The following is a 27,997-nucleotide window of genomic DNA, read 5'->3' as shown; positions in this document are numbered from 1 at the left end:
TAGCATTTCTTTTTTCAATCTCGCAAAACAAATGTAAAATTTGTTTTTGAAATTTTATTTGTAAGTTTGTTTGTTTTTTTCAATTCTTTACTTGAAACGTGTCGCAAAAACGTTCGAAAGTTCATTCACGGCTGCCTGGCCCACGACCTGGTTCACCTGTCCCTGCATACTCGCCGGTATGTAACGGTTCGCTCCAGATTGTTGCGTAATTGCGCCGCCAACCGCTCCGGTGACACGACTTTAAAGGACAAGAGTTGCCAGTTGGCAAAAAAAGAGTTGTTGATTTTCATTTTTTTTATTATTGTTATTTGGTATTTAGAGAATTTTTTGGTGTTTTCGTGTGTTTTGTAATTTTTTTTATTGTTATACAAACGTTAAATGGACTAACGACAAAAATGCGAAAATAAAAAATATTTTGTAACGAGTATCGGTTGTGAAAAATACACATTTATCGGAACGTTTGAAACCCCTTTTTAACTAAGCTTCTAAAAGCGAGATTTTTTCATAGAAATATGATTAACTTAATTAATTTAAATTTAACAAAAAAATTTAAGAATCATAATTTCAAACAATAATTGCAACATAAATTTTAAATTTTTAAAAATTAAAATTTTATATAATATATATAAATATTAATAACAAGAATAACGACAATCATTAAATAAAAAAATATATCATATATAATAATAATTATAAAAATATAATGGTGACAAACTTGGGATTTAGGCTTGTAAAAAACTATTTAAAAATATAGGTTACAACGCAAATTTTGATAAAAAAGTAGTGGAATTCTTTTTCCATTGCATAATGAGTGTAATTATTTTTTAAGCAAGTTATTAGAATTAGAAAAACCTAAAATTTTTGTAACAAAAACAGCAATACGTAAATAAAAAGTAATAAAATAAAATATTATAAAAATACCATGTTTTGGATAACAATAAAAAACTTTGAAAACATAAGCACTTGATTTAAAAACTAAACACATAAATTAGTCACAACAGAATGATTATGAAATGAACATACAAACATACAAAAAGCGCAACAAAATAAAAGTTTGGTATGGAAATATGTAATGTTGGAAAACAACTAGAACGTTCAAAAACAAAAAAAAATAATATCGTAAATAAAAAAGCTCGAATAAAACGTCTGTGTAAAAAACGGTTTCGGAAAACTGCTTTATACAACACTGAATGTATCTACCTCACCTCCACTCATGCTCTGAGCTGAGTTAAAAGCCACAAATCACTATTAAAAAATATATATATATAATATTCACACATTTTGTATGCGTTTGTTAAAAGTTTTTTATATATAAAAAATCAATAGCACAAATTTTTAACTAGAAAATATGTTTCTCACGTAAATTTTAAAATCTGAAATATTTTAAAATGATTCCAAGCTGGTTTTTTTTATATTAAGGCATTCGTACCGTTCAAAAAAAATTACTTAAGACCATTATTCGTGTTTTTTCTAATTAACTTTTATTGCATATTTTCATTACAATCAATAACAACAATATGCCTAGAAATAATGGCAAACATTTTTTAGTGATTATTTAAATATATGTATATGTATATGCAGTTGATTTACTATTTTTAACATTGTTATTTTATATTTAATTTTATTTTTACGTGTATTTTATTTATTTCGTTTAATTATATTTTTATTAAATATTGAAGTTTCTTTGATACTTTTTATATTTTTAGGTTTTCAATAAGCGTTGAATTGTTTCTGCAATTTTACAAAACAACTCATATGAAATTTTTGTGTTTTTCAATATTTTTTAAATATTTTTATTTAATAGTTTCTTAATAATTTTTTATTTATTTATTTGTTTTTTTCTTTTTGCAATAACGCGCTATTCTTACACTAATTTTATATATGCATTTGTATTTGTTTACTTTGTTTGCGTTTAATTTGCTGCTGCAAGTTTTCAAAAACTATAAATTTGGATGCTGCAGCTTATAAATTTTTTTTAATGGCAAGAAACAGATAGGTTTGTGGTTTATATATATTATTTTGTTATTTAATTTTTTAATAGATATTTTTTCTTCATTATTGCCATATTTTGCATGGAATGTTTACATTGAGATGCCGATAGATATTTGTTTGCTTGTATAATTTTTTCTAATTAATTAGATTTATATGTAATGGTAGAAGGATAGGTATTTGTAAACACATATCGGCTAGAGTGCGATTATGTAGTTGATTTAGCGGCGACTGTTAAAAAAAACAAGCACCCAAGGTTGCAATATGAGATAGGGGACGCGCGAATTTTTTTATATTTAATTATATTTTAGTTTAGTTATTTTGTTATTAAATTATTATAAATATTGTTTTTCACATTTTTATTTTTATAAATTTTTATAAAAGTTGTTTAGTTTTATTTTAATTTTTTTTTAATATTTTATTATTATTATTTTTTGTTTAATTTTATTATTAATTATAAAGTTTAAATTTATTATTAACATTAATTAATTTTTTATTATGATTTATTTTTTTATTTAGTATTAATATATTTTTTGTGATTTAAATATCCAAAATGACCACAAATAGTATGAGAGCATGAAAGCATGAAAGCATTTGAGTAAGAGAGTTTGTTATTCAAATTGTTATAAATGTATTATTGTGGATTGCGAAGAAAAGAGACAAAAATTATGTTTTTTTTGAAATTAGTTGCATTTATGGTGTTAGCAAGTATTGTGGACACACACAATTTTGTGTGCAAAAAGTAAGCGAGCGTTTGGGGAGAAAGGAAGAAAAGAGACAAAAACATTTTGGTTTATTGTAAATTTTTTCAGATGTTAGAAAATATTGTGAAAACTCTATATACAACTTTAACCAAATGATCATGGACAAAAACAATAGTAAGTAGAAATTATTTATGAAAACTATGAAATTAATGAGACATATGTATATACATAAATATGTATTGGTAAAAATCATACGTCAACAAATGAGTGAATAAATATAATGAAATTGATGAAACATTTGTTAAATTATGCTTCCTTTTGCAAATTAAATTACATTTAATAACCTAACTTAACCTTAATACGAAAAATTAAGGGACCCCAAATAAATATCATTGCAGAAAACGCATTATTTTAATGTAACGAATGCATATTTTAAGAATAAATTTGGTTAGCTGTGCTACCATAAAAAATTTTTCATCTGAATTTCGTTATCGATCGAATCGAGTTAAAAATATTTATTTAAAAAAGTTAATTATTACAATGGACAAAAAAGTTATGGAAAAGTTGTTTATGAAAAAGTATCGATAAAAAGTTTATATAAAATATTAGCAGTAAAAGTTATTGATAAAAATGTATCAATAAATACTATTGATAAAGAATTATCGATATATTTTTAGAGTATTTTATAATACTTTATTGTATGATATGGCCAACGCGTATATTTCGAATCTATCGTTAACATTGATATACATACATATATATCCCATACTTAGAAAATTTGTACCTTTTACCAAATGATCTAATACTCGTATCCAATACTCGTACTGTTAGTTACATTTTTTAGTTCATGAAAATGCTGTGATTAGTCATGTAAATAAAAATATTAAGTAAACCCTACATACATATGTAATTCGAGAGGTGCCCTTAATTTAGCTTTTTTTAGTTTAAAAAGTATTCTTTATAACTAAAATAATATGTTTTAAGGTCTCAGCAAGATTTTTAGGTGAAATTTATTTCCTAAGTATTGAAATTATTGGAAAAATAAATAAATTTAAAATTATAATTCTTTGAACAGTAGTGTTTTAAGTAGTTGGTACATTTTTAAATCCTATTAAGAGTGCAGGCGTGTATTTATAAGCAAAAAAGAGGTCCCAACCGTCGATAAATTAATAATACGTAAATAAATATTGTATTAAGAAGCTAATAAATTATATGATGCCCAATTTTTTAAAAATATTTTTGAAAAGAAACTGATTTTTTTGATTTTACACAATACTTGTTGAATATTTTTCTTTGAAAACGATAAACAACTTACGAAATGTTACTAACAGAAAAAAACTCAAGCAAAACTTAAAATATTAAATATGTATATGTATTTATAAAGCTACTTAAAAGAATAAAAATGAAATAAAATCATCTGTACTTACGAAGGTAATAGTGGTGGTGGCAGAGCGCCGCCAGGACGACCGCCTGGTAATGGTGGTGCACCGCCGCCTGGGCGATTGGGAATCGCTGGTGCTGGGCGCCCTGAAGCGGGTGGTGGTGGTGGGCCGCGTCCACCGGCGCTGCCTAAAGAGCCCTGTAAGTGAGAAAAAGAAAAAATTAAGTTAAATACAAGGTAAAAACATTTGTTGGGTTATAAAAAAAGAGTGTGTGAACTGTGAATTTATAATTTGTATGCAAAATACAGGAACAATATGTGCAATATACCTAGAAGAGGTGCACATAAGCATGAAAAAATGTCATCGGGAATAAAATTAAGTCTCAAACTTCTTCGTTAGCGAAAAAACCCAGAAAAAAATTTCAAAAAATAAAGTAGTAACTATTAAAAGCCTTAATGTTTGTTTTAATAAGTTTCCATATTTATGTTTTACCTGTGATGTAGGTGCAGGTTTGCGTGGACCACCAGGACTGGGTGGTGAGAGACGTGGATTATCTAAACCGCTGGGCAACCAGTCATTTTTGACAGGTGGTGGTAGCGGTGACGACACTGTGGCCATGGAAACATCACCTGAAAAAGACAGTATTTTTTAAATGTGTGTTTAGAACAAATGCATTAATACAAAATGGTATTATTATAAATGTGGGAGCGATGTTAAAATATGTACAATATTAAAATACATATTGCGATTTTTAGAAGAACTGATAATATGTGACTTAAGACAACGCAATTAAATGTTTCGTACTCTAGTTTAACGGTAAAGGTTGTCTTTCACAGATATGTAGTCCTTATCTGGTGAATTTTCAAATAGTAAATAAAATTAAATTAAAGCTCTAAACTGCCATATCTCTTACCAATAATTCTAAGCGATTCCTTGCAGGCGTGGTACATTCGTAACATCTCTTCACGTTTTGTAGCTGATTCTGCCGATTCTTCCATCATTTGTGCCTAAAAAAAGAGAATTCCAATTGTGAGTAAATTTAACGACATTTTTACGCATTTATTAACAAAAAAACAAAACGCATTTACTCACCTGATCACCTGTGGCATACAAGTGCGCCAACAGTTCGCCGTTAATGAAATCTTTTGTATTGTTAATAATCAACATCATTATAGCTTTGGGTACCATATCACGTGTGGTCTTTGTGACAATCTTCATGTATGAGTCAACCAAATTGCGTATGGTCTCCACTTGACGCTCCAGTTGAGGATCCGATGCGCTCTCTTCGCTGGCGGACTGTTGTTATATGCAGCGCATATCGGTAACATTGGGGGTGAACAAATTGTGTTGGTGATTTATGGTGATGAACGCAAAGTTGTTGTAATTTGTGTATAAACAAGTGTGGATGTGAGAGAGAGTAGTGAGTGTGCGCGCGTATGTGCAGCAGCAGCAAAGGTAGCAGCGGCAGCGGAAGCATTACACATACGGTTTTTTTACATTTTATATTGTGAATTGTTGTACAATTCAATTGAGTAGTTTTAGTAGTTTTTTATATTTATTTTTATAAATTTAAATATATAGGAAAAGGGAAAGAAAAAAAGAAAAAATGGATATGTACAAATTTTCTTTTTCTCAAATCAATAAGAAATCATAAATATAATAATTATAGCGTAAGTAATCCCATTACAACAAATTTCCATTAGAGAGTTTCTCATTCAATGTGTTAGTAGTAGTAGTAAACAGTCGGAAAAAAGTAATGAAAAAATAGGTAAATAGAAAATAGCATATAAATTCATATAGGAAAAGTATTGAATATCAAGCACTTCCAAAAAAATCAAACGTCAAATAAAATCTCAGAGATATTCTAACGCCATGTGGTCACAAGATATGCGCATTTAAAAGTTTGAATTTTATTTTGTCGATTATTTTATTTTTCTCTTTTGAATTATATAGTGAATACACTTAAGAGGAAAAAATATCTTATAGAATTAACCATCGATTAAACGCTCAGAAAATTGTATTTGAATAAAATAAAAAAAGAGTTCCCAACAACATCAATAATTAAAATTTTTAGAGCCAAAAGAAAAAAAGAAGAATCAAAGAATTTGCAATATTTCGTTAGAGTGTATAGCTATTCACATTAATTTATTGAATTTAATTATCGATAGAAGTTATCGGAATTGTTTGACGTAGTGAGCAGGTTTATGACATGAAAAGCAAAAAAAATTGTAGACATGGAGCAATTTAAGGACGCAAAATAATGATGATACAATAAAATTACATAAATGTAAGTATTATGTGAGTATTATAAATTACAAATCCGAAAATTATAAAATCAAATGCACATTTAGTCGACTGGAAGCGTCTAATGAACCAATTTTGAATTACAAACCAATTTCTCTTGCAACCACGACTATTATAAAAATATGAAAAATTAAAATTTACCCAATAAGTATCATACATAGAAATATTACACAAAAATATTGTTTTTACTACCAAGAATTAAAAAAAATAATAATAATCATAAAAATACAGTATAAAATTCTTTCATGATACTTGTTGGACGAAATATAAGTATATTTAAAAGGGTGATATCAAAAAAAGGTGTAGTGTATGGAATATTTTGTACTCGACGGGTGATTGGTTGACACTTGTCAAATTTTGACACTATCCAGTGTCAATTAATAATAATTAGTGAAAGCAAACCAATATTATTAAAAACAACTGTACTATCCCTTTTATTGATACACCTTATAGTTATGTAATAATGAGTTAGTATTTACATATGTATGTATATAGTGTGTGTTTTTGCATTATGTGTTTTCCGTGTATTTTGTAAAATTTTATTAAAAATTAACTTTAAGCTTCTATCTTTTAGAGGGCAGACTACTAATGTTTCAGAAAAAAGTTGTAATCGTCGAAGGGTGAAGAGTTAAACAAGAAAATCCATTTTTTAAAGACGCACTGAATGAAAATTGCAGATAAAGCATACTTAAAACTGCGAGTTAAAACTGTTAGTTTTTTAATAGAACACAACCAGTTTCAGCGAAGAAAAGAATTAAAAAAATGGCATTTGAATAGTAAAGGATTGAGTAAATTAATTATTGACACATACATATGTAGGTACCTACTATTTAAAAATAATTTGTGATATTTTTGATATCAATTAATTATTGCGAGGAATATTTCATCATGAAAAAATCGGTATTGGCTAAGTGAAATTAGTTAATCATTAAACAATCGAGTATCCGAAATTTTAGAATAAACAATTATTTAATACTTTCGATATCATTTAGTTATAATAATGAATAATTATATTGCGATCAAAAAATTGATAGTAATTAATCGGTGCATACATTGCAAAATTCTGGGAAATCATTTAATAATTATATTATAATTTTCAAATTTATGGCAATAAAATGTTTATATAGAAAGAATGCGTTTTATTTAACTGTTTGTGATTAAAGGTACTTGTTGCTGCTTGTTTTTCTTTGTTTCAGTGGAGGTATTCCAAATGAGATGACGGGATGATTTGAACAAAAATATTTAAAAAGCCGTAAATGGTGCAGTTGTAGGTGGGTAAAAATTTAGTAAACCACTGAGATTTCATTGAACGAAATGTAGAAAACAAACATATAACGTATAACAAATAAACGTATAACCATAAACGAGAAATTAACTGCTAACTATTCGAACTAATTAATCCGAGAACTATGCATAAAAAAAGCAGGACGCATACATATTCAAAAATCAATATTTCTTTATCGATTTTATAGTGTAGAGAGAGATTATTCAAACATGTATGCGCCCATATTGCGTGATATTAACAGCCGCCGGGGCCATTATGCAAAAATTTCCAGCAGATATTTCTAAATCAAGTTCAAAAAATATTAACTAAAACTTACTTTTTTCAAACTATAAAAAAAATTAAAATAAAAATATTACAATAATTAATAAAAACTCAACAAAACCAAAAATTATTTAAAACCAAAAAATATGTATAAGAGAAATAAATAAAAATATATTCATTGAGATTTTTTGTATTATTATATAGTTAATAACAATATTAACGAAAGTTAACTTAACTTAAAATAAAATAATATTTAATTAAATTCTGTTTGTATTATCAAATATCGATAACTGAATAATAATAATAATCTGCTGAATTCATCTGCATTTGCCTCGGTTGCTGTTCCAATAATTATTTAATTCAAAGCAATACAAATTTTCCAAAAAAAAATTTATAAAACAAATTAGCAGAGATAACAAGGATATCAACCGATTTATCGAACAATTTAAATAAACAGGGTGGTTAGTTTGTATTCGCATTTGCTCCACACATACGCATAACAAACAAAATGAACAATAAAAAATTAACGGTTAATTAAAAAAATAATACGCAACAAAAAATTTATTTGATTGATTTGGCAAACATACGTTTTTCGTTTTCTGTAGTACATATTTCATATTTTTTACACATTTTTTCATTTAAGTATCGTATAAAAATAGATTTGGAAAAAATAAGAAAAAACACGAATTAAAAGTGTACGTGGAGTTCTGCTTTTATATTAAATTGACTGGCTTATTGAACTTAAATAATTATTTTTAAAATAAAATTAAACAATAATGCATAAATATAAAATTTAGGAACAGAAAAAAGTATAAATAAATTTAAAAAATTACAAAATAAACATATTTATTTATACAAAAAAAAAAAACAATACACCATAACTTAAGTATCAAAGCACCATACAACCAATTTACCAAATTAATGAAATTAAAATTATTTTTGTTAATTTTGTTTTGCTTTTTACAAAAGTTTTTTTTCTTTGTTCCTGTTAAAAACCATTACTTCCATACATTATATAATGTTACGGAGTAGCAATAATATGCAAAATAAATACCAAAAGTTTATGAATTAAGTGAAACAAACCTCTTGTCCTTCCTGCTATGGAGTAAAATTCGATAAAACAGAGAAATATACGAAAGTTTGCGTTACAAAAGTAGTTTGGATTGTTGATTTTTTATATTTTTTTCAATAATTATTATTTATTTTATTTACGTAGCTTAATGTGTAACTCTCTGTGCGTGTGTGGGTTAGTAATTTCAATTCAGTTACATACATTATAACAGCGTAAAGGAGATAGAAGGGCGAGGTTGAGGTTAGGGTTCTGGTTTAAGGGCATTAAAATTACAACAAAAATTATTAAATTTTTTATATATATTAGAATAAGTAAAACCGAAAAAAAATTTGGATGTAAAAAATTTTTATTGATAGGTCTTGGATTGATTTGAAGCTTAAACCTCTGTTTAGAGAAAATATAACGGCAAAATTGAAAAAAAAAGACGGGCAAGTGTTCATAAAATCGATTTGTACAGCATTATTTATTAAGCAACATTGACGGTAGCGAGCTGGGTAAGTTTTCAACTGTTACTGTTGTCAAAAAAATATTAAGAGTACTATTAATTGAGACAAAAATTTCGAATACAAAGTTTTCAGTTTTAAAAATATAAATTGCAGTACTATTTTAAGACTTTTGAAAGAAAACTGGCTGCAAGCAAATAGACTCAAAAAATGTATAATTGCAAAGAAATATTCGTCATAAATTAATTTTCATAGCCAAAAAATTAACAAACAAGTTTATAATTTCAATTTAACTTTTAACCTCCAAATCTGCAACACCACTTTGGAGGATTTCCTAATTAAATTGACTAGACACCAAAAAACTTATAAGGGTGTATAAATATTTTTTATTAATTAATATAGTTAGTGTGCATTGCAAAAAAAAAAAAAATATGGTAAAAGCAAAATTTAATAGACTTTCGTAAATATTGGCAACACAACAGTAAATGTTTGTTTGTTAATTTTTCATTTCGTTGCTGAATTTCTACCAATGTATATATGTATGTATGTATATAAAAATGTTGTAGCCAGTTGAAAACTTGCCCGCTGCTCTAAATGTGAACAGGCCACAATTACTATATATAGTACAACATATCCTATATACTAAATGTACATAAAACAAAATTTCGCATATACATACATACATATGTGCAGCACATATGCATATATTATGCGCATACCTACATGAAATTACACAAAAATATTTATTTTCAATATGCAAAACAACTTACCTCATCGCCATTCTCCTGGGCCACTTGTTTCTCGGGATATACGCCGGCGCGTAGGAATGAAGCCTTCCACGATTCCACATCCTCAACGGTCTCACAGGACAGCTCGAGTTGCTTGTAGTCCTAAATGCGGGAAAAGTGGCAAAAAATTAAATATTTATTAGTAAACTTATAGAATTGTAATTGAAAACATGAAAAGCAAATTAAAGCAAACTAAATTTCAATGAGCAACAGGAGTGGAGAATACAAGAAATTAAAAATATATAAGAAAACTTATAAATTTTGTACGCAGGAAGTCAGGTTCGGTGAGTATTTGAAAAACTAAAAAAATCATTAAAATTGGTGTTTCAAAAATAAATGGAAATAACGTTTAGCAAGTGGCTACTTACGAAGAGCTAATGTGACTATTTATAAATATATATTTAAACAAGTTTTCATTTAAAATATGCAGCAGTTGACAAGAGCATAGTTTTCAAGACCACTATTGCTAAATTATTATTTTTTTTACTGCTCGTTTTGAAAATCATGCCATGTCCTGGCATATTGCAAATGAAAATTTGTTGCTGGGAAAAATGTTGATAAAAACATAGTAATTTTTATCAAATACAAAAAAATTTAAACGCCATTACCAAACAGATTGTTGCCACACAGGGTTGCAAATATTATTTTATATTGTTTAGTTTTTCTTTCGCTTACGCGCAACGCGCTATTCAATTCAAATAAACCAGTCAGGAGCGCACACTTACATAATAGTACATTTGTATGCATGTACCAAATATAACGAAAACCAAATTTAAATAACGGGTACAAAAGAGTATTGTGTGTGTGTGAAAGAGAGGCATACATACATTCAGTAATACATAACATTATAAGGGGGCAGGTAAATTAAAGAAATTATTAGATATTAAATTGTTTGCAACGCAATTGTTTAGAAAATATTTAAATTATTGGGGTAAGTAATACAAATATTCTTCGTAATACGCTACACACCACAGGTTAAAAGAGAAAAAGTTCAATAAAATTATTTTAATTATTAGTAAATTTAGCAAAATTAATAGGGTGTTAAATGCAAGAAAAAATTAAAATAAACAAAATCTCTAAATGTTAAAATAGGAAGAAAGATAAAAAAGTAAATTTCAAAAAATAAAACTAAATTAAAAAGTTATAATAAAGGAAAATAGTAAAGAAAATAAAATATATACATATGTAAGTACATTTGATTGTAAATAAAACTGAAAACAAAAAATATTAAAATTTTCCGAAACAATTGATTAAAATAATGATCACCATAAAAGTTATTTGTTAGTTATATATTATTACTATTGTTTTTTTTATTGCTTGAATGTTATCATTTTTTATTACTTTTATAAACATTTCGTTATGGAAAAAAACGACTTAGAACAAACCTTTTTTTTAATCCAGACTAATATTTATTTTAATAAATATGTAATTATTTTTATAACTAAAAATATTTAAATCAAATTTAGTTTTTATAACCAATTTTATAAAAAAAAAATTTAAAAAAAAAATAGTTTGGCTTAGAACATAAATATTAAAAAAATACCCATGAATTAATCCTAATAATTCCGAATTCCAATTCCGAATTAAATTTTCGAAAACAAATTAAATTTATTTGCTTCAATTTGAACAGAATTGCAAAATTGAATTTATTTTCTTAATTTAACAAATATTTAACATTTATCAGTGAATAAATAATCACTTCAGTTCATCAAGAACTTACAAGTGTTTATTTTTTTCATTAATTTTAAATATTTGAATTAGGGAAAAATTAAAAAAGTTTTCAGTTACTGTATAAACTAACAGTTAAATAAAATTGCAGGTCAATTTAATTTTTTTTGATTATTGTTTAGTATTTTGTATTATTATTAATTTGTTATTGGTTTTTAATTTTTACTATTATTTTTTTTATTATTATTTAACATTTTTCATTGAAATCATTATTTTTTTGTTATCATTATTACTTTTAATTTTTTGTTTTCTCATTATATTTTTCCTTTAAGAAAAAATTTTGTTATAAAATTATAATAACAAATAAATACGTTTACGTGAATATTACTATATCTTTAATAAGTGTGGTGTGTAGCGAAAAACGTATTCAATTGAAAAAAAAACTCTCATTTTTTATAAATAAACCGTGGGGCAATACTTTACATTTCCTCTATGAAAGCAAACGTTTCAAAATAAAACTGTAAAACACCATGCGACATTGAGCTAAAGCGCGTTTTTAATTTCTCTTGTTCTTGTTTACTTTTATTTTACAAGTTTTTGTTGCGGTTTTTTGTTGCATTTTCTGTTACTGTTGCTGTTACTGTTTCTATTTTGAATTTTGTACGTGGTCTTTGGTGGTTAAACGTTGTAAAATTTTTTTGTACTTTACAAAAATTACTAACCTTATAAACATTACGTCCATCTGGACTGAATAAAGCAAATGTGACACGTCTTGACATTGACATGAAGCCCTGTTCAATATCGCGTAATTTCAAACCATCCAACGGCAACATAAATTTCTTCTCCTTCTCATCCTCATCCTTGTACCAGGAAATACTCTCCGATGTCAGTACAAACCAATAGGGACGCGAACCGCCTGCAATGTTGTGTGGTTGTTTTTTCAAGTGTAGGAAAACAAAATATTTCGTTTTGCAAGTTTGTGGTGGTGAGTGGTAGAATGTAGCAAGTGATGGACGGAAGGTGGCAGGTGTTTGTAAGTATTAAGTTTCATTTTTGTTTTTAATTTTTGAGTGTTAAGAGTATCAATTTCCATGTGCCCGAGAAACAGAGGTGTATTGGTTTTGGCGTGCAGTCAATTAGAGGTGTTGCAATTATGTTGTTGTACAGTTGACGGTTTTTAATTAATTAATTTTTATTCGAAAAATTGTGTTGTTAAATATAAAGATGAGAAGTATAAGAAGAATTGGCGAATAAACAGCAATTGTACGATGAAGAAATGCAGATATAGCAATAAGACGTGCATGGAATGAGACAAAAAAGAAGAAAATTTCGAAAAAATGATTATTAACATTTTAGTTGGTTTTCATTTATAGAAATTTTATGAGCATGTAAAATGGATAACTCTATACAATTATACCCTATAGTAATTTACAATATACATACGTAAAATTTTGTGAGACCTAAGCTACATATACTAACTTAACCTAAGTATATAATATGAAGTATTTTAATTAGCTAAATGTACTATTTACAAAAAAAATAATTTAAAAAAATTTATATTACTATTTACATATTAACATAAAAATTAGCCGAAAGCAAGTTTAAAAACAGAAACGAGTTTCCGACGAAAGTCAACTCAAAAGCGTATTACATGCAGAAAATTAAAAAAAAGATGGGTGAAGCAAGCGAATGGACAAAAAAATCACAATGAAACAAAAAAAATGGAGAGTAAAGTGGGAAAGGTGAAGCCAGAAGTACATACAATAGATAATACGTGAAAATAGAGATAAAAAAGTAGAAAGAGTTGTTGAAGAATTATAGATAGCAAGTGACAAAAAATTTAGGCTAGATTAATGTAAAAGTGGAAAAAAATTATTTTTTTCATAAAACTCGATACTGTAAAACCAGTTATACTCGATTTATGTTTGACGAATACGTATGTATACCTACATATGTTTATGTAGATTAATTTGGAGGAATATATTTAATATAATATCTATTTACGGTTATGTAATAAAAAAAAAAACAAGAAAATTAACTTCGGCTGTTTGGAAGCCCCTCCAGGTTCATTTCTTATAGCATATAAGGTTATAAAAAAATCTTTTTTTTTCTTGATTTTGTTCGCTTTATGCTCTGGTAGTCCGACCTGAACAATGTGTTCGGAGATTGTATAATTGCCTTGGATCTATGCCAAATTTCGTAAAGATATTTTATCGAATAAAAGAGTTTTTCAGACAAGAGCTTTATTTTGATCAGTCAGTTTGTATGGCAGCTATATGATATAGTGGTCCGAACTGAGTAATTTGTTCGGAGATTGTACTACATATTGGCTTGGATATGTGGCAAAAAATATTTTGTAGCATAAAAAAATGTTTCAAATGAGGATTTCATTTTGACCGATTTGCATGACAACTAACTATATCTTGCGGTTCGATATTAACAACAAAAAAGCTTCTTTGGAGGAAAAAATATTACAAACTTCGTGGCAAACTTAATATACCCCGTTCAGGGTATAAAAACTGCATATGTTTAACGGTAATTCATTATGAATGGCAATAAATAAGTTTTTGGAAATTTATTGCAGTTATTTTTTATAAAACAAAGTTCCTAAAACAGATGTAGGTTAAAATATTCGCATTTTTATTTTTAAACTTGCCAAAAGCTCATTTTTCGGGTTTTAAACTAATTTGTGCACAACAAGAACACTTAAAGTAACGTAACTAAACATCTGCGCTAGTAAAAATATTAAAACTTATGCGCATGCGCAACCAATAAAAAGAAATATCAAATCCAGTGGTGTCGTGTGTGCATTTAAACGTTTATCAATATTATTACATTAATTGTAAATTATATAGATTCATAAAATTTCGCTATATATAAACATAAATATGGTATATATTTTTAGTTAAATATATCAATAACAATAAAAACGCAACACAATACTAGTGACAAAACTTGTTTCATTAAGCACACATAAATTGAGAACAAATTACAAGAGGAGAAGAAACAGTTGCAACGAAAAATGCAAATATTAAAATTAAATTCTTGTAGAAAACTTTTTAAAATATATCGAGCATTATACGAACCAAGAATTTGTGGCAAAAATCGCTTCAATGCTACAAAAATGAATAAAGAAAATCATAAACATAGGAGTAGGAGAGACAGATAATTAAAATAAACATAGAAAACTAAATACATAAATTAAAACATGCAATTTTTAATTTAAATTAAGTAGACGCACACAAAAACTGAGAACGAACAGTGAAGCGATTACTGAGCGAATAAGAAAAAAATGTTATATATATTTGTAAAGAGAAAAAACATATTTCCAAATAGTACTTGTAAAAACTTTTCTAGGATAACGTTTTTAAAAACGCTAGAATTGTATGTACTAAATAAACCCTAAGAAAAAAGTACTAAAATTGTATAAAAAATGTGAAGTACAGCAATTAGGTGCTACAAAATAATAAATTATATTCAGCTATTGCCATAGCTATTTTTTAGTACTAAACGTTTTTGTATAAATCAGAAGTGTACTAAAAAATTGTGAAACATTAATGGAAATATAAGTATAATATTATTATATATTTAAATAACCTGCAGAGTGGTCGAAAGACTTTGACAAATTTGTAACTAAGTATAATCTAAGAATTGTGTACTGTTTCTAAAAACTAAATTTTAGTATAAATTGATATTTTGTAACTTTAAGTAAGTCTAACTTAAGTGTTAAACAATTTGGTACATAAATCTACTTAATATCGACAAATAATTGCAAATATTTTTGTTAGTCAAATAATCCCTGAAAACAATATTTCAGTATAAATTATATATTTTTAGTACAATCAATTAATTTGTAATTTATGTAAAAAAATTAATTATGAGAGGTATTTTAAAAATCAAAATTTATTCAACAATGGAGAAAAATATAAACGAAATATTATTCGCAGTTTTAAGGCTAGTTGTTGTAACAAAAAAAAATAATAATTATAAATTATTGTACCGGAATTTATTACCTTTGACAGATTGAAAATTATTTGACTCAAATTGAAAGTCACAACCATTTTAATAAACATTATCTTGGACACATACGAGTTATTATCGTTGTAAGAACAAAATATATAATTTTACCAGGTTTGCAATTTTTTTATTTGAATAAATTTAATGGAAATTTAATTGGTAATCACAAAATCCGAGTTATTACAATTAAACTCAAAATCAGAATGAGTTATAGAAAATCAAATTTTTTAATCCGAAATCAGAGAATCCAAAAAAAAAGAAAATCCGAATTTTAATCCAAAATCAGAAAATCCCAAAAGGAAAAACCCAAAATCAGAATAAAAAAAATTAAAACTTGAAGTAAAACAAAAAAAACAAAATATTTTTTATATCAAAAGAATGAAAAGAGATAATAAGGAAGGATTTACATATTTCTAACTGAAAAACTATAATTAAAAATATGTAATTAAATGTTAGTAAGACAAAACTCTGATTTTATTTAAAATAAACTCTCCTTTTCAAAGATACCCACATTGGTAGAATACGTAGCACGCAAGCGCGAAATAATTTCAAATTCAAAAAACAATTTTGTTTATTTTTATTTAGAAACTTGGGATTAATATTGTTCTTCACTATTTTTCCGATTTTTTTATTAAAATTGTACTTTATTTTTTCATTCCCGCTATTTGGGATGAAAGATAAATACAAAAAAATTCTGATTAAGTAACGGTTATTTGCACAAATTATTGTAGATTACATCCACAATGAAACTTACTAATTATCATAACAATTTCAATAGAAATTATTAACTAATGAAAATAAACAAAGCAAAAAACTTCGAATAGCAGTCATATAAACACAAATACAACAAAAACTTACTGATATCTAAACAAACCTATAATTTACATAAAATTACGATAACTATCAGCTCACAACCACACAAGCGTATGAATCTCTCAACACCCGAACCAAGCTAATTCAACCACAATAGACTTATAATTAATAATATACGTTAAATAAATACAAAACAACAACAATAAATCGATAATATTAGACACTCCACGATTTGTGGCATGACGTAAAAACTAAGCTACGCTTAAATTAATTACAATAAATCTAAAAAAATTTGATTATATAGGTACGCACCTTTCATAATACCCAAATTTTGTATGACCATATAGCCTTTGCGTATAACCTGATTGCCCAACTGGCGTGTGCCAGTCTTGTTGGCATTTTCAGATTTGTTCTGAGCACTAAAACAAAATAATCAAATAGTTACATATAAAAACATATAAATTGTGGTATTTTGTACAACTACGCACTTTGCAAAGCCAATGAAATCCTCATGATTGGTATTCATGTAGGCCAATTCGAAATCGATGAGCAACAGGATTTGTTCCTTACAGTACTGTTCACGCTGGCGTATGTGTGTAGTGATGATGCGTTCGGTTTCCTCACGCAAGCGTGGATAGCGTGACATCTGAAGAAAATTTTATATCGAAATTTATTTTTTTAACAATGCAATTGACAAAAAATATATATAACAATAAAAAATATATTTACCTTATCTGTGCACATGCGCACCACAACGGACAATTCCTGTACGACTAGATCGACACACTTGATGACCGGCTCCTTTAATTGTGCAATTTGACGCTTGACAATCGCCTCGAAGGCCATGTCGGGTGTGAACAGGCCCACACGAATACCATGTATATTACGAATGGCGAATGAAATTTCGCGACGTAATTCTTTTTCATCACAAGCCATTTTTACAATTTCGAAACGTAAACTGAAAGTTGGTAAATAAATGCGTATATTAATATTAGAAATGGTACACTAGACAATAAATTCGAAAATATCTAATTTCGAAAGATTAACTTTGAAATTATTATTTTCGAAAAAGTTTAATTTCGAAAAATTAACATCAAAATTTTAACTTTCAAAAAAGTTTCATTTCTAAAAATTGCCGAAAAGGATTATTTAGAAAAAATGTCACTTTCAAGTCGAATATTCCATTGAATTTTCAATTTCGAAGAATAATATTTTTTTGATAAAACAAATGAATTTGAAAATTACAAATAACATGCTCTACTAACTTTAAATTTAATTCTGAAAGGAATTTTTTTACGATAGAAATGAAACGTTCGATTTTTTTTTTCCTGAAACAAACTGAACTTTCATTTCGAATAATATTTTTTCGAACAAAAAACTTCAAGTTTTGAATATAATAAACGTTAAATTCTTCTAATTCATGGAAAACCGTTCTTCAAAAATGTTATTGATTTTAACACCGCCGGAAAATTCTAACTTCGAAAAATTATATTTCGAAATACTTAATATCGAAAAGCATTTTTCGGTCAAATTTAACTTTAGAAATTATACTTTCGGATTTTCCTTCTACGAAAAAACTGAATTTTCAATTTCGAAGAATACTATTTCATTCGAACAAACAGAATTTTTCAGTTTCAAAAATAATAATTTTAAAGCCCTACTAACTCACCGTTCATGGAAAATTCTATTGATTTTAGCACCACCAGATAGTTCATTTGTATTGACCAAAGCTGAACCGGAACCTTCAATGGTACGCTCAAAATCTGACTGCAATTGTTGGATCATTCTAATTGTTGGAGATAAAATAAAATAGCACATAAGCAATAGGAGACCACATTTAACAACTATTGACACCAACTTACTGTAACATCGCCTTTGTCTTAATGCTAGGATCGTCAGGTCTGAAGTGCTTAAATTGCTCCACATCCTTTTCCAGTGTCAACATTTGCTTTTGTAATTTATCACGCAAACCTGGAAGCGTATCACGAATATGATTGGTCAACTGTTGATTGAGTACACGTTGTAGGTATGGTGTGCCCAAACGATCGGCCATATGTCTATAAGATGGATGACTAAGGAAGAATTTGCGTTCAGCCGCCAAGGCTTGATGAATATCCTTACGTCCCTCAATATCTTTTTGTGAGCGATTCACCACACCAATGTAGCCGCGTCGCAGTGGCAATAATTTATTCTCTAAAATATCACGCGCATCTGTGCCTTCGTCCATAAGATCGAGTTTAGTGATCACACCAATTGTGCGCACACCCTGTGGATCGACCTCTTTAGCTAATTTCAATGCATCCGAATTGGCTAAATCTGTATTAGCTGGCGTTACAGCCAAAATGAGACAAGTTTCCTTGCGTATAAATTGAAAGATCATTCCTTTAATTTGTTGTTCAATGTCTACGGGCTGGTCGCCGATCGCCACCTTGGTTAGACCAGGCAAATCGATGAGTGTCAGATTGAGTACATGTGGTGAGTAGACACGCAAATTTATTGGTATATTGGATATGCCCTTATTACTGCCAGTTACACGATCCGTTTCATCCTCGATCTCTTTGCGGATCTCATCGAAACTGGTGAATTTCTTACCCTTACAATGCAGAAATTCACCATGTTCTGCGCGGATAAAATAGAAGATTTTGAGTGATAATAAAAACAAAATAATACGCCTAACTTACCGGTAACGCCGTTAATCAACTGTAAGATCAATGGACGACGTGTTACAATGCCTGAACCACGAGGCAAAAAATCTCTGCAAAGGAAAAAGTAATCAATTAAGTCTTCATTAATCGTACTATACAAACGAAATACAATTTTAAGCAACGTTTTTTTCTTATTTCAATTATTGTTATAACAGAGAACTTTAATTTCAATTAAGAAAATTAAATATATTTATCGAAAATATGTTCAGCTGAAAAGCTGCATTCGCAATTAGCGCCAGCACGATACGTTCGTTTTCTTTATTAACGCAAACATACACACACATGCATAGCTTGCGATTGTGGGTGTCGCTATGACGCATCGAATCATTAAAAGTCCAGCGCATGCAACAGACTAATTAGAGAAACAAAGTTTAAGCGGCGTGTGAAATGATTTATCAAGCGTTTGAAGAGCTGTTGCTGTGTGCACCAGCAGCGTTGGTTTAAAAACATAACATCATCAACAACATTTGACAGCTGACAGCTAACTGATCTATACTCATATAATCGTATAAATGCCCATCAGCTGTGCACATTTACGGCTATTCAGCCTTTACTTCAAAGTCTAACTGCTCGCTGGTACAGTGACTTATAGGTTTTAAACACATTTCCCATTCGCTTAACGGCTTTTCTTTTTGTTTACAGTGCAAAAACTGAATTTGTAATTCATCTGACTTTCGAGTTTAAAGTTCAATACACCACAATTGCTTACTTTCTTCGCGCGGCGTGTATATTCTTGGATTATATGTACGTGTGAAGTTAATTAACGAAAGTTCCAGAAATTCTTCGCCGACATACGCTCGAGTTTCAGTGATCTTTGACATGTAGTAAATTTCACTTGGAATTTGGCAATGTTTGTTTTTTCTTGACGCTTAATTATGCGCACGGTAAGCCGGATAAAAATGTTTTGTTTAAGCACTTGTTGTATCAACAATGGCAATAGTCTTTAAGGGAGTATAAGTACTACATAAATTTTTGGCTCAACAATTCACAAAAGTCAACCCAATCGTTCCCATGCCATGAATCGGACTTGCAACCGGGCGGATATTTTTTTATATCTTGTACTTAGACACGACTGTGGCTTCACAATCAGATGGATACTTTCTCAGCAGCATTCTAAAAAAACCTTTGGACTTTTAATCTGCAGAGCTCTTCAGCCATAAGCTGGGTTTCTGGACTTAGTTTTTGGCCCGTCTGTAATCAGAGCTGCTATTTAGTCAAACATCTGTTCTCTAACTAAAGCAACATGATTTTAACAAAAATTATATTCGACGCCATAGCTGGAGGAACAAAGATTTGACAGTCTAAGCAAGGTACCTCAATCTCGGAAGGTGAACCGACCCTATGTAAAGGCATAATATTTAAGCTTGCAGAACTTAAACTTAAAAAGTTCGGACTATTCAAATGTGAGTAGAGTTAAGGTCGACTAACACAAAGTCGACAGAATGTCACTCCCTTCAAAAGATATTGGACAGGCACTTCTGAAATCGAGGGAGATAACCTTTTTTGACGCTAAAAGACAACTTTCCAGACCTTTTTCTAAAAGCGTTTCTTAAGTTTTAATTATCGATGGAAATTTTCGACAACGAGAGAACATACGGTACATATGTATATACTTGTATAAGGGTACTCTGGAATTTAAATAATATTAACGGATGGATTTTCTTCCGAGAAGAACTTTGATAGTCTCGACTCATTCACAAAATACATGTGAGGAATGTTATCTGCTGTTACAGCAACAACAACAAAAATCATTCTCAGAGTTCGTTCAAAGTCCGTTCCCATGACAATAGCTCAATCGATTTGATGTTACCCGAACGGAATCCGAAATGTTTCATGTCGCTGCAAGAACATCGCCCTTAAGAGGAATTATTTAATTTACCCCGAAGTTTGTGGCACGCAAAAGAAAAAGTCGGTAATCCTATTAAATGATCGGACTTGCGAACCGATGGGACCACTAAAGCATATAGCTGCCATACAAACTGATTAAATTCAAGATAACAATATTTTTAAACCCATTTATGCTACCCGTGAATGCCAATGTTTCTATTAAAATCAATTAATTTCATGTAGATAAGTGATAGAATTTTATCTCCAAATTATAATAATATTGAATTTTATGGGAATTTTTCGTGCTAACTGCCTTATAACCACTATCTAACCTACTTTGTTTTATTTATAACTTTTTTTCAGTCGCTCTTTAACTAATCTGACATAAGCCCACTAATTTGTCACATATACTCGATAAAATGTTTGTACAAGCAGTGTTCAAAGTGTCATTTTTGTTGCTAGTTTGTTGACGGTTGGCGTCCCCTTTTGTATTTATGGCCATAGAAGGTGTATTGGCTTTACACACTAATTGACGTCGCATTGCATAATGGAAGTGTATGAAAGTATGTCTGTATGTATAGTATATATTTAAAATCAAAACTATGCAAACATTGACACATAGTAAACAACAATATCAAATTATTTATATACAAACATGTACGAAAACATTCTAACACAAGTATACCATATATGACAAGGTATGTACGTAACAAAAAAATAATAAGAATCATATAGATAAGAAACAGCAATAGCAGAAAGTGATCGGAGATAAAGTACGAGTACATTAGGTCGACAAATCGACGGCAATTTTATTGCACAGGTGTCATCGATTATGGTGCAATATGCACATACAAGCAATGTACATACATATATTCATATATGTTTATAGCACATAAGCAAGGTTAGCGACAGCAGGAAATTACGTTGGGCTCATCATAACAGCTGCCAAGCTGAGTTTGCGCCCCTTCCCTTTCACCACTGCCAATATCAAATGACCAGAGCAATATGTTAAGCCCAGGAAAGGGCCGCCGGCTCTATATAAGAAATAATAAATTAAGAGTTGCCCGAGTGAATAGGAGAGCTTAGCTTGTGTGTTTGAAATACAAAGCTGGTGAAATTTAGAATTACGTAGGCACTTTAATTCGGCTGTGAAAAATTTTTATAATCAAGCATGATCAGAATATCTGGATCTTAGCCCGTTGATGTGATCTGAAATGACGGGTTTCTAGCTGCTGACTCTATACAAGAAAGCATTTTTTAAGGGCTGGCAGCAAAGCAATTTGGTGAGCTACTGGCCGCCAGCTCTATATAAGAAATGCTGTTGCGATGGCAAGCTGGAAGCTATGTGACTTGACAGAGTTAATGTTAAGTGAAGTGTTGATGCCATGTTATACAAATAGCCGCGCTTTTGGACGCCGACTCTATATAAGAAATGCTGTTGCGATGGCTAGCTGGAAGCCATGTGACTTGACAGAGTTAATGTTAAGTGAAGTGTTGATGCCATGCGTTAAGTGAAATGTTGATGCCATGTTAAACAAATTGCCGCGCTTCTGGCCGCCGGCTCTATATAAGAAATGCTGTTGGGATGGCTAGCTGGAAGCCATGTGACGTGATTGAGTTGATGTTAAGTGAAATGTTGATGCCATGTTAAACAAATTGCCGCGCTTCTGGCCGCCGGCTCTATATAAGAAATGCTGTTGGGATGGCTAGCTAGAAGCCATGTGACGTGATTGAGTTGATGTTAAGTGAAATGTTGATGCCATGTTAAACGAATTGCCGCGCTTCTGGCCGCCGGCTCTATATAAGAAATGCTGTTGGGTAGGCTATCTTGAAGCCATGTGACGTGATTGAGTTGATGTTAAGTGAAATGTTGATGCCATGTTAAACGAATTGCCACGCTTCTGGCCGCCGGCTCTATATAAGAAATGCTATTGGGAAGGCTAGCTGGAAGCCATGTGACGTGATTGAGTTGATGTTAAGTGAAATGTTGATGCCATGTTAAACAAATTGCCACGCTTCTGGCCGCCGGCTCTATATAAGTAATGCTGTTGGGAAGGCTAGCTAGAAGCCATGTGACGTGATTGAGTTGATGTTAAGTGAAATGTTGATGCCATGTTAAACAAATTGCCGCGCTTCTGGCCGCCGGCTCTATATAAGAAATGCTGTTGGGATGGCTAGCTAGAAGCCATGTGACTTAATTGAGGTGTTGCGAGGTGAAGTGGTGACGACATACATACATAAAATTTTAAAAAAGTTTTCTACTTGTTTTCTAACGCTAAATTGTGCTAAAGGATGGAAGATCCTCCACAAGTACGAGTATTAATTTAAATGAATCATTTTGTTGAGTGAATACAAAAATACTTGAGTTCTATTGCTTCGCTTTGCGATATTTTTGATTTCCTCTTATCGGGTGCAAAAAAGGCTTTAAATAAGTGAAGTATACTTAAAAATTTTGTTTCAATATTTGCTTAGGCATCTTATCAGCATAAAAAAATTGATAAACGAAAATAGAAAGCGATCTCGCTTGTTGGCTTATTTTTTATGCAAATTTGCTTTACATTTTTTAATTTTAAAAAATGTCCAAATTAAATATCATAACAAAACAATGTGCATGTAATTTTTGCCTTTCATCGAGTTTACCGTTCGTCGAGTCAACACAACAATTTAAATTCTTTTATGCTATCACTAATTATTAGGGAGTTCACAATCACTGATAAAATATTCTATTCGGCTTTATTAAATATTTGTAGACCCCTAGAATATTTTAACATTATGAGTCATACGCAAGTTTACTTCTGAGCATTGAACTCATTGAAAATTTCATTATTGCCAAAAAGGGACATAATTGATAATGACTTGTGGAAAATACTTTAACATCTATGCTTTCTACAGAATGAGCTAAAAGTTGACTCACCACTTTGTAAGGCATTTTGGTTAAGTACCACAAGTGTTTCATTTAATAATCATATAATTTCCCTCACTGATAGAAAAAATCACAAAAAAAAACCCCGTTTATCACCCAAAAGAAGTTTTTAGTTTGTGTATGCCTATTTTTCGCCAACTTTAATTTATTTGTATGATGTAGTGTTGCATGCCGCTCTAATATATTTTAATTTTTACAAAGGCTTCCCTTTACAACTTGTTTCTTATTCTCTCCTCTAACTTTGGGCTTCATTAGCTTTCTATATGCTTCGTTTTAGTTCTCGTTCTTTTTTTTATCTTTTTCCTTTCTGTTATTTTTATCTGTCTGTCTGACGGTTTTATTACTAACGGTTGGTATTGTGATAATTTCACTCAGAGACATGTTTTCGATGTCAGAACCTAAGTGACCTCTAAGGTTCTATTTTCTCTACCGTCACCAACGTGTGTGTAATACATTAAATATTTTCTATTTATATGTATATTTAACTTCGGTCGACGAACTTGAGCAAACGTCAGTATAGTTTTGCATATTACGGGGTCTGGTATATTGAATATCTCCTAACTATTATACCAGCGTTGGCGGTTTTCTTTGCGAATGGGATGTACTTTGATTTATCAAGATCCTTATGTTAGGTTATAATGGCTGGTTGTCCTACAGGTACTTTGTAAGTTCAGATGGAGGTTCAATACTAGCTAATGTTTATGTCGTGCGGAACGTCAACGCTTTTTGCTAAATTTAATAAAGACTAAAGTCCCTTGAACTCTGAATTTTATAGATATCTAAGCCGTATTCTAAGTAAAGGAATTGATGCGAGAGAATCGACGATTAACAGTCAGAGTTCTTACTGTCATCGTTGGAATATCCGAAGGATCAGTGAAAACCATTTTAAAAGTGAAAGCACGAAAAAATCACTAAATTTTTTCGAAAAACAGCGTGTTAACGTCTTTGAAACAATGCTTTCCCACTACCATTATCAAGGAAAACTATTTGATTGTTATGCGTCGTTTGCGTGAAGCTAAAAAGGCCAGAATTATGGGCTTCTTGGTTTTTTCCACCACGATAATGTAACGTCGCATAATCAATTGATTCTTCATGAGTTTTTCGCCAAATTTTTAACCAATATCGTGCCTGACAACCACTGATTTAGGTACGTGTGACTTCTGGCTATTCAGCAAACTCAAACGACCGCTCCTTGAAAGCCGTTTTGAGTCAATTGAAGACATTGAGGGAAATTGACTTTAACAATTGCTTTGGAAAAAGTTTGGAAAACACGTTGATACAAGTGTATTGGGCCAATGGGGATTACTTTAAGGGGGATGACATAGATAAAATAAATAAACTTTGGGTTCAATCTACAAATAATCATTTTCTGATCATTATTTCATATATCTTAAACGAGGCTTTTCTCTATCAATCTGGCGTAGAAAAACATATTGAAGACGCGAGCTAAACATTACTCCATTACCCACAAGCGGTAAACTGAAACTTAACACGTTTTAGGAATAGTTAAACCACATCATTCAAATGACTCAAGCGCGTAACGAATGTTAAGGTAATATAAAATCGACAGAGGTTAGTTGCGGACGAACAAAAAAGCAAAAAAAAAACCGGTCAAACTGTCAAAAGAGACAACGTTGCCGCGTAAAACAATATAAAAAGGGTAAAAAGAACAAAAATAGTAATTATATTGGCTGACTCTTTATACATACAAAAACGTTGCAAGCAGCGCTCATTGTATTCCAGTGTAGACTGTTTTTTTTATAACTTCAGCCGGCAGCAAATATCTTGCTTTGTGTAAGCTTTTGGAAACCTCCATGTTTGGCGAGAAGAACGTTGATAAACATGTGAGAAGACATGACCGTGGACCCCAGAAAATGGAAATTTAAATAATAAATGTTGAAAACAACAGCGAATACACGCATACAAATCAACAATATGCGATCATCAGCGATCACGTACGGCAATCAAAGAGCAGTTGAAACTCACAAAAGAGTGAGGGCCAATAATGATGAGAAGAAAGAAAACATAATTCACGTAAAACATAAAATATTTAAAATAACGGTTTGGGAAGTTATAAAATGTAAGATATTTTGCATTGAAAAAATGTGGTTGGAGAGGCGAAATATCCAACGAAAAACGGATAATAGTTACAACACCTAACAAACTCGCGTTCCCAAGATAGTCGGATCTACTTAACCGAAACGGACCCGGATTATTATCAGACTAAGCACTGTAAATTCGGTAGCATTCCCACAAATTACTTCGGAGATGTGTCTGCTGGTACAACAACAACAACCGCATGAACCAAAATTTTAAATACCGAAAAAATCGAAATATTCAAATATTCTAACCTCTGCTGATGTGAGTATATGTATTTAAGAAAAGCCGATATTATACTTTATTAAAGAATATGGTGATTAATTTGAATAAGAATTAAATATGATTGGTTCGAAAAATTTTAATTCAAATAATTTTTACAAATGTAAATTATTTAATGTTTTGGCAGATTTTTTTATGTAAACTAAAACCTTTTAATACTTTCAAATTAAAACTGTGAAATATTGAATGGACTTGTCAGGTCGATAAAATTGTAAGAAATTACTTTAAGCAATTTACATATTTTTTTGTAGAAAAAAATGTTGAGACTGTATCGAAAGATAGCAGTACTTCCGCATAACGGCAATTTTGTGTTTTATGTATTTTTTATTTAGATTTACTTAAATGTAGCAAGTAATAAACATTACTCATAGCCCAATCGTAGAGTAAATTTATGACATTTTATGGCTTTTGAGCTACCAACCTTAAAATATTTTCAATTACAATAGACTTTGATGGGCACTTAAAGGCGAGTGCCAAAAATTAAGGTATAGCCGATGATTTTCAATACAAAAAAATCCATTACTTGCCAAGTTAAAGGGGTTGGTGTGCAAATTGCGCAAAACAAGGCAGCACTAGAAACTTTTCTAACAGCCGCAAGGAAGGCAGATGCAAAGCCTACAAAATATATGTACATAATATTAGCCAGAGTTGACTGGATGTTTTATGTATAAAATTCTCCAAGTACAACTACAAAGCTGTTGCTCTCATCCAAGCATAAGTGAGTGTGCAAACACACAAAGTCGTCTTACATAATCTGTACAAATGAAATCAGCAATGCAGGAAAGTATACTTGTCAGCTTATAGGCGCAATATAAAGTGTACTCGTATAACAATAAAATTATGGCAAATATATGAATGGAATATATTTGAATTTGTATGTTGAAATCCTAAGCAACCAAACCAAATAAAATGTGTATGTCAGTGATGACAAAACAATGTAAACAAAGTGAAAATATGGAGATCGCTAACAGAGAATGCCAAGTTGAAAGAAACTTAGTAACATGAATATGCAACAAGAATAGCAACAATAAAGAAAAATTGTTTTCAGCAATTGATAAAATGGCAAATGGCATTGAGAAAAACTCTTTGCGCACCCAAGTGTGTATTAACTACTACAATATTACTATACTATGCACAATATTACTACAAACCCCACCATAGTTACAATAAATCGAAAGCAAGCGTTAACGTTAATGACCCAGATATTTGTGTACTGCTTCTGCTTTATTTTACTTCATACACCAGCGCATTGACCATAAATTTCCGCTGCAAGCGCAAAACTGAAACCAAAAATGACCGTTGTTGGCCATAGTCTTGCATGAAGTCGGTAGGCAGGCGGTCAAGTACTCGATAATTAATTATCTTCAAAAAATAAACGATGTGTACAATAATTGCGGCAAAAAAGCAATGAAGCGAAAATATTTGGTGAACTTTAAG

At 29.9% G+C, this 27,997-nt stretch overlaps 1 protein-coding gene across 13 annotated transcripts in view; it reads right to left on the bottom strand.

Annotated features, from left to right (window-relative positions):
- LOC120774523 (dynamin) overlaps window positions 1-27,997 on the bottom strand; it is a 39,641-nt gene that overhangs the window by 5,924 nt on the left and 5,720 nt on the right. For 7 of the 13 annotated variants that reach the window (XM_040104227.1, XM_040104222.1, XM_040104220.1 and 4 more), the window contains 15 exons: window positions 19,408-19,481; window positions 18,589-19,345; window positions 18,396-18,512; window positions 17,456-17,684; window positions 17,215-17,372; window positions 17,039-17,145; window positions 12,619-12,812; window positions 10,211-10,330; window positions 9,009-9,023; window positions 8,513-8,524; window positions 5,168-5,371; window positions 4,989-5,082; window positions 4,568-4,704; window positions 4,121-4,272; window positions 92-238 (listed from right to left, as the gene is read on the bottom strand). In XM_040104227.1, the coding sequence (XP_039960161.1) occupies window positions 92-238; window positions 4,121-4,272; window positions 4,568-4,704; window positions 4,989-5,082; window positions 5,168-5,371; window positions 8,513-8,524; window positions 9,009-9,023; window positions 10,211-10,330; window positions 12,619-12,812; window positions 17,039-17,145; window positions 17,215-17,372; window positions 17,456-17,684; window positions 18,396-18,512; window positions 18,589-19,345; window positions 19,408-19,481 (2,517 nt within the window). Of the gene's footprint in view, window positions 1-91; window positions 239-1,892; window positions 2,221-4,120; window positions 4,273-4,567; window positions 4,705-4,988; window positions 5,083-5,167; window positions 5,372-8,512; window positions 8,525-9,008; window positions 9,024-10,210; window positions 10,331-12,618; window positions 12,813-17,038; window positions 17,146-17,214; window positions 17,373-17,455; window positions 17,685-18,395; window positions 18,513-18,588; window positions 19,346-19,407; window positions 19,482-27,997 lie in introns of those variants that run through there. The other 6 variants (XM_040104228.1, XM_040104233.1, XM_040104232.1 and 3 more) reach the window with 6 other exon arrangements.

The sequence above is a fragment of the Bactrocera tryoni genome, chromosome 4 (assembly GCF_016617805.1).
Source record: "Bactrocera tryoni isolate S06 chromosome 4, CSIRO_BtryS06_freeze2, whole genome shotgun sequence".
Lineage (NCBI taxonomy): Eukaryota > Metazoa > Arthropoda > Insecta > Diptera > Tephritidae > Bactrocera > Bactrocera tryoni.
The sequence above is the reverse complement of the archived record's forward strand: the minus strand, read 5'-3'. Positions and strand labels throughout refer to the sequence as shown.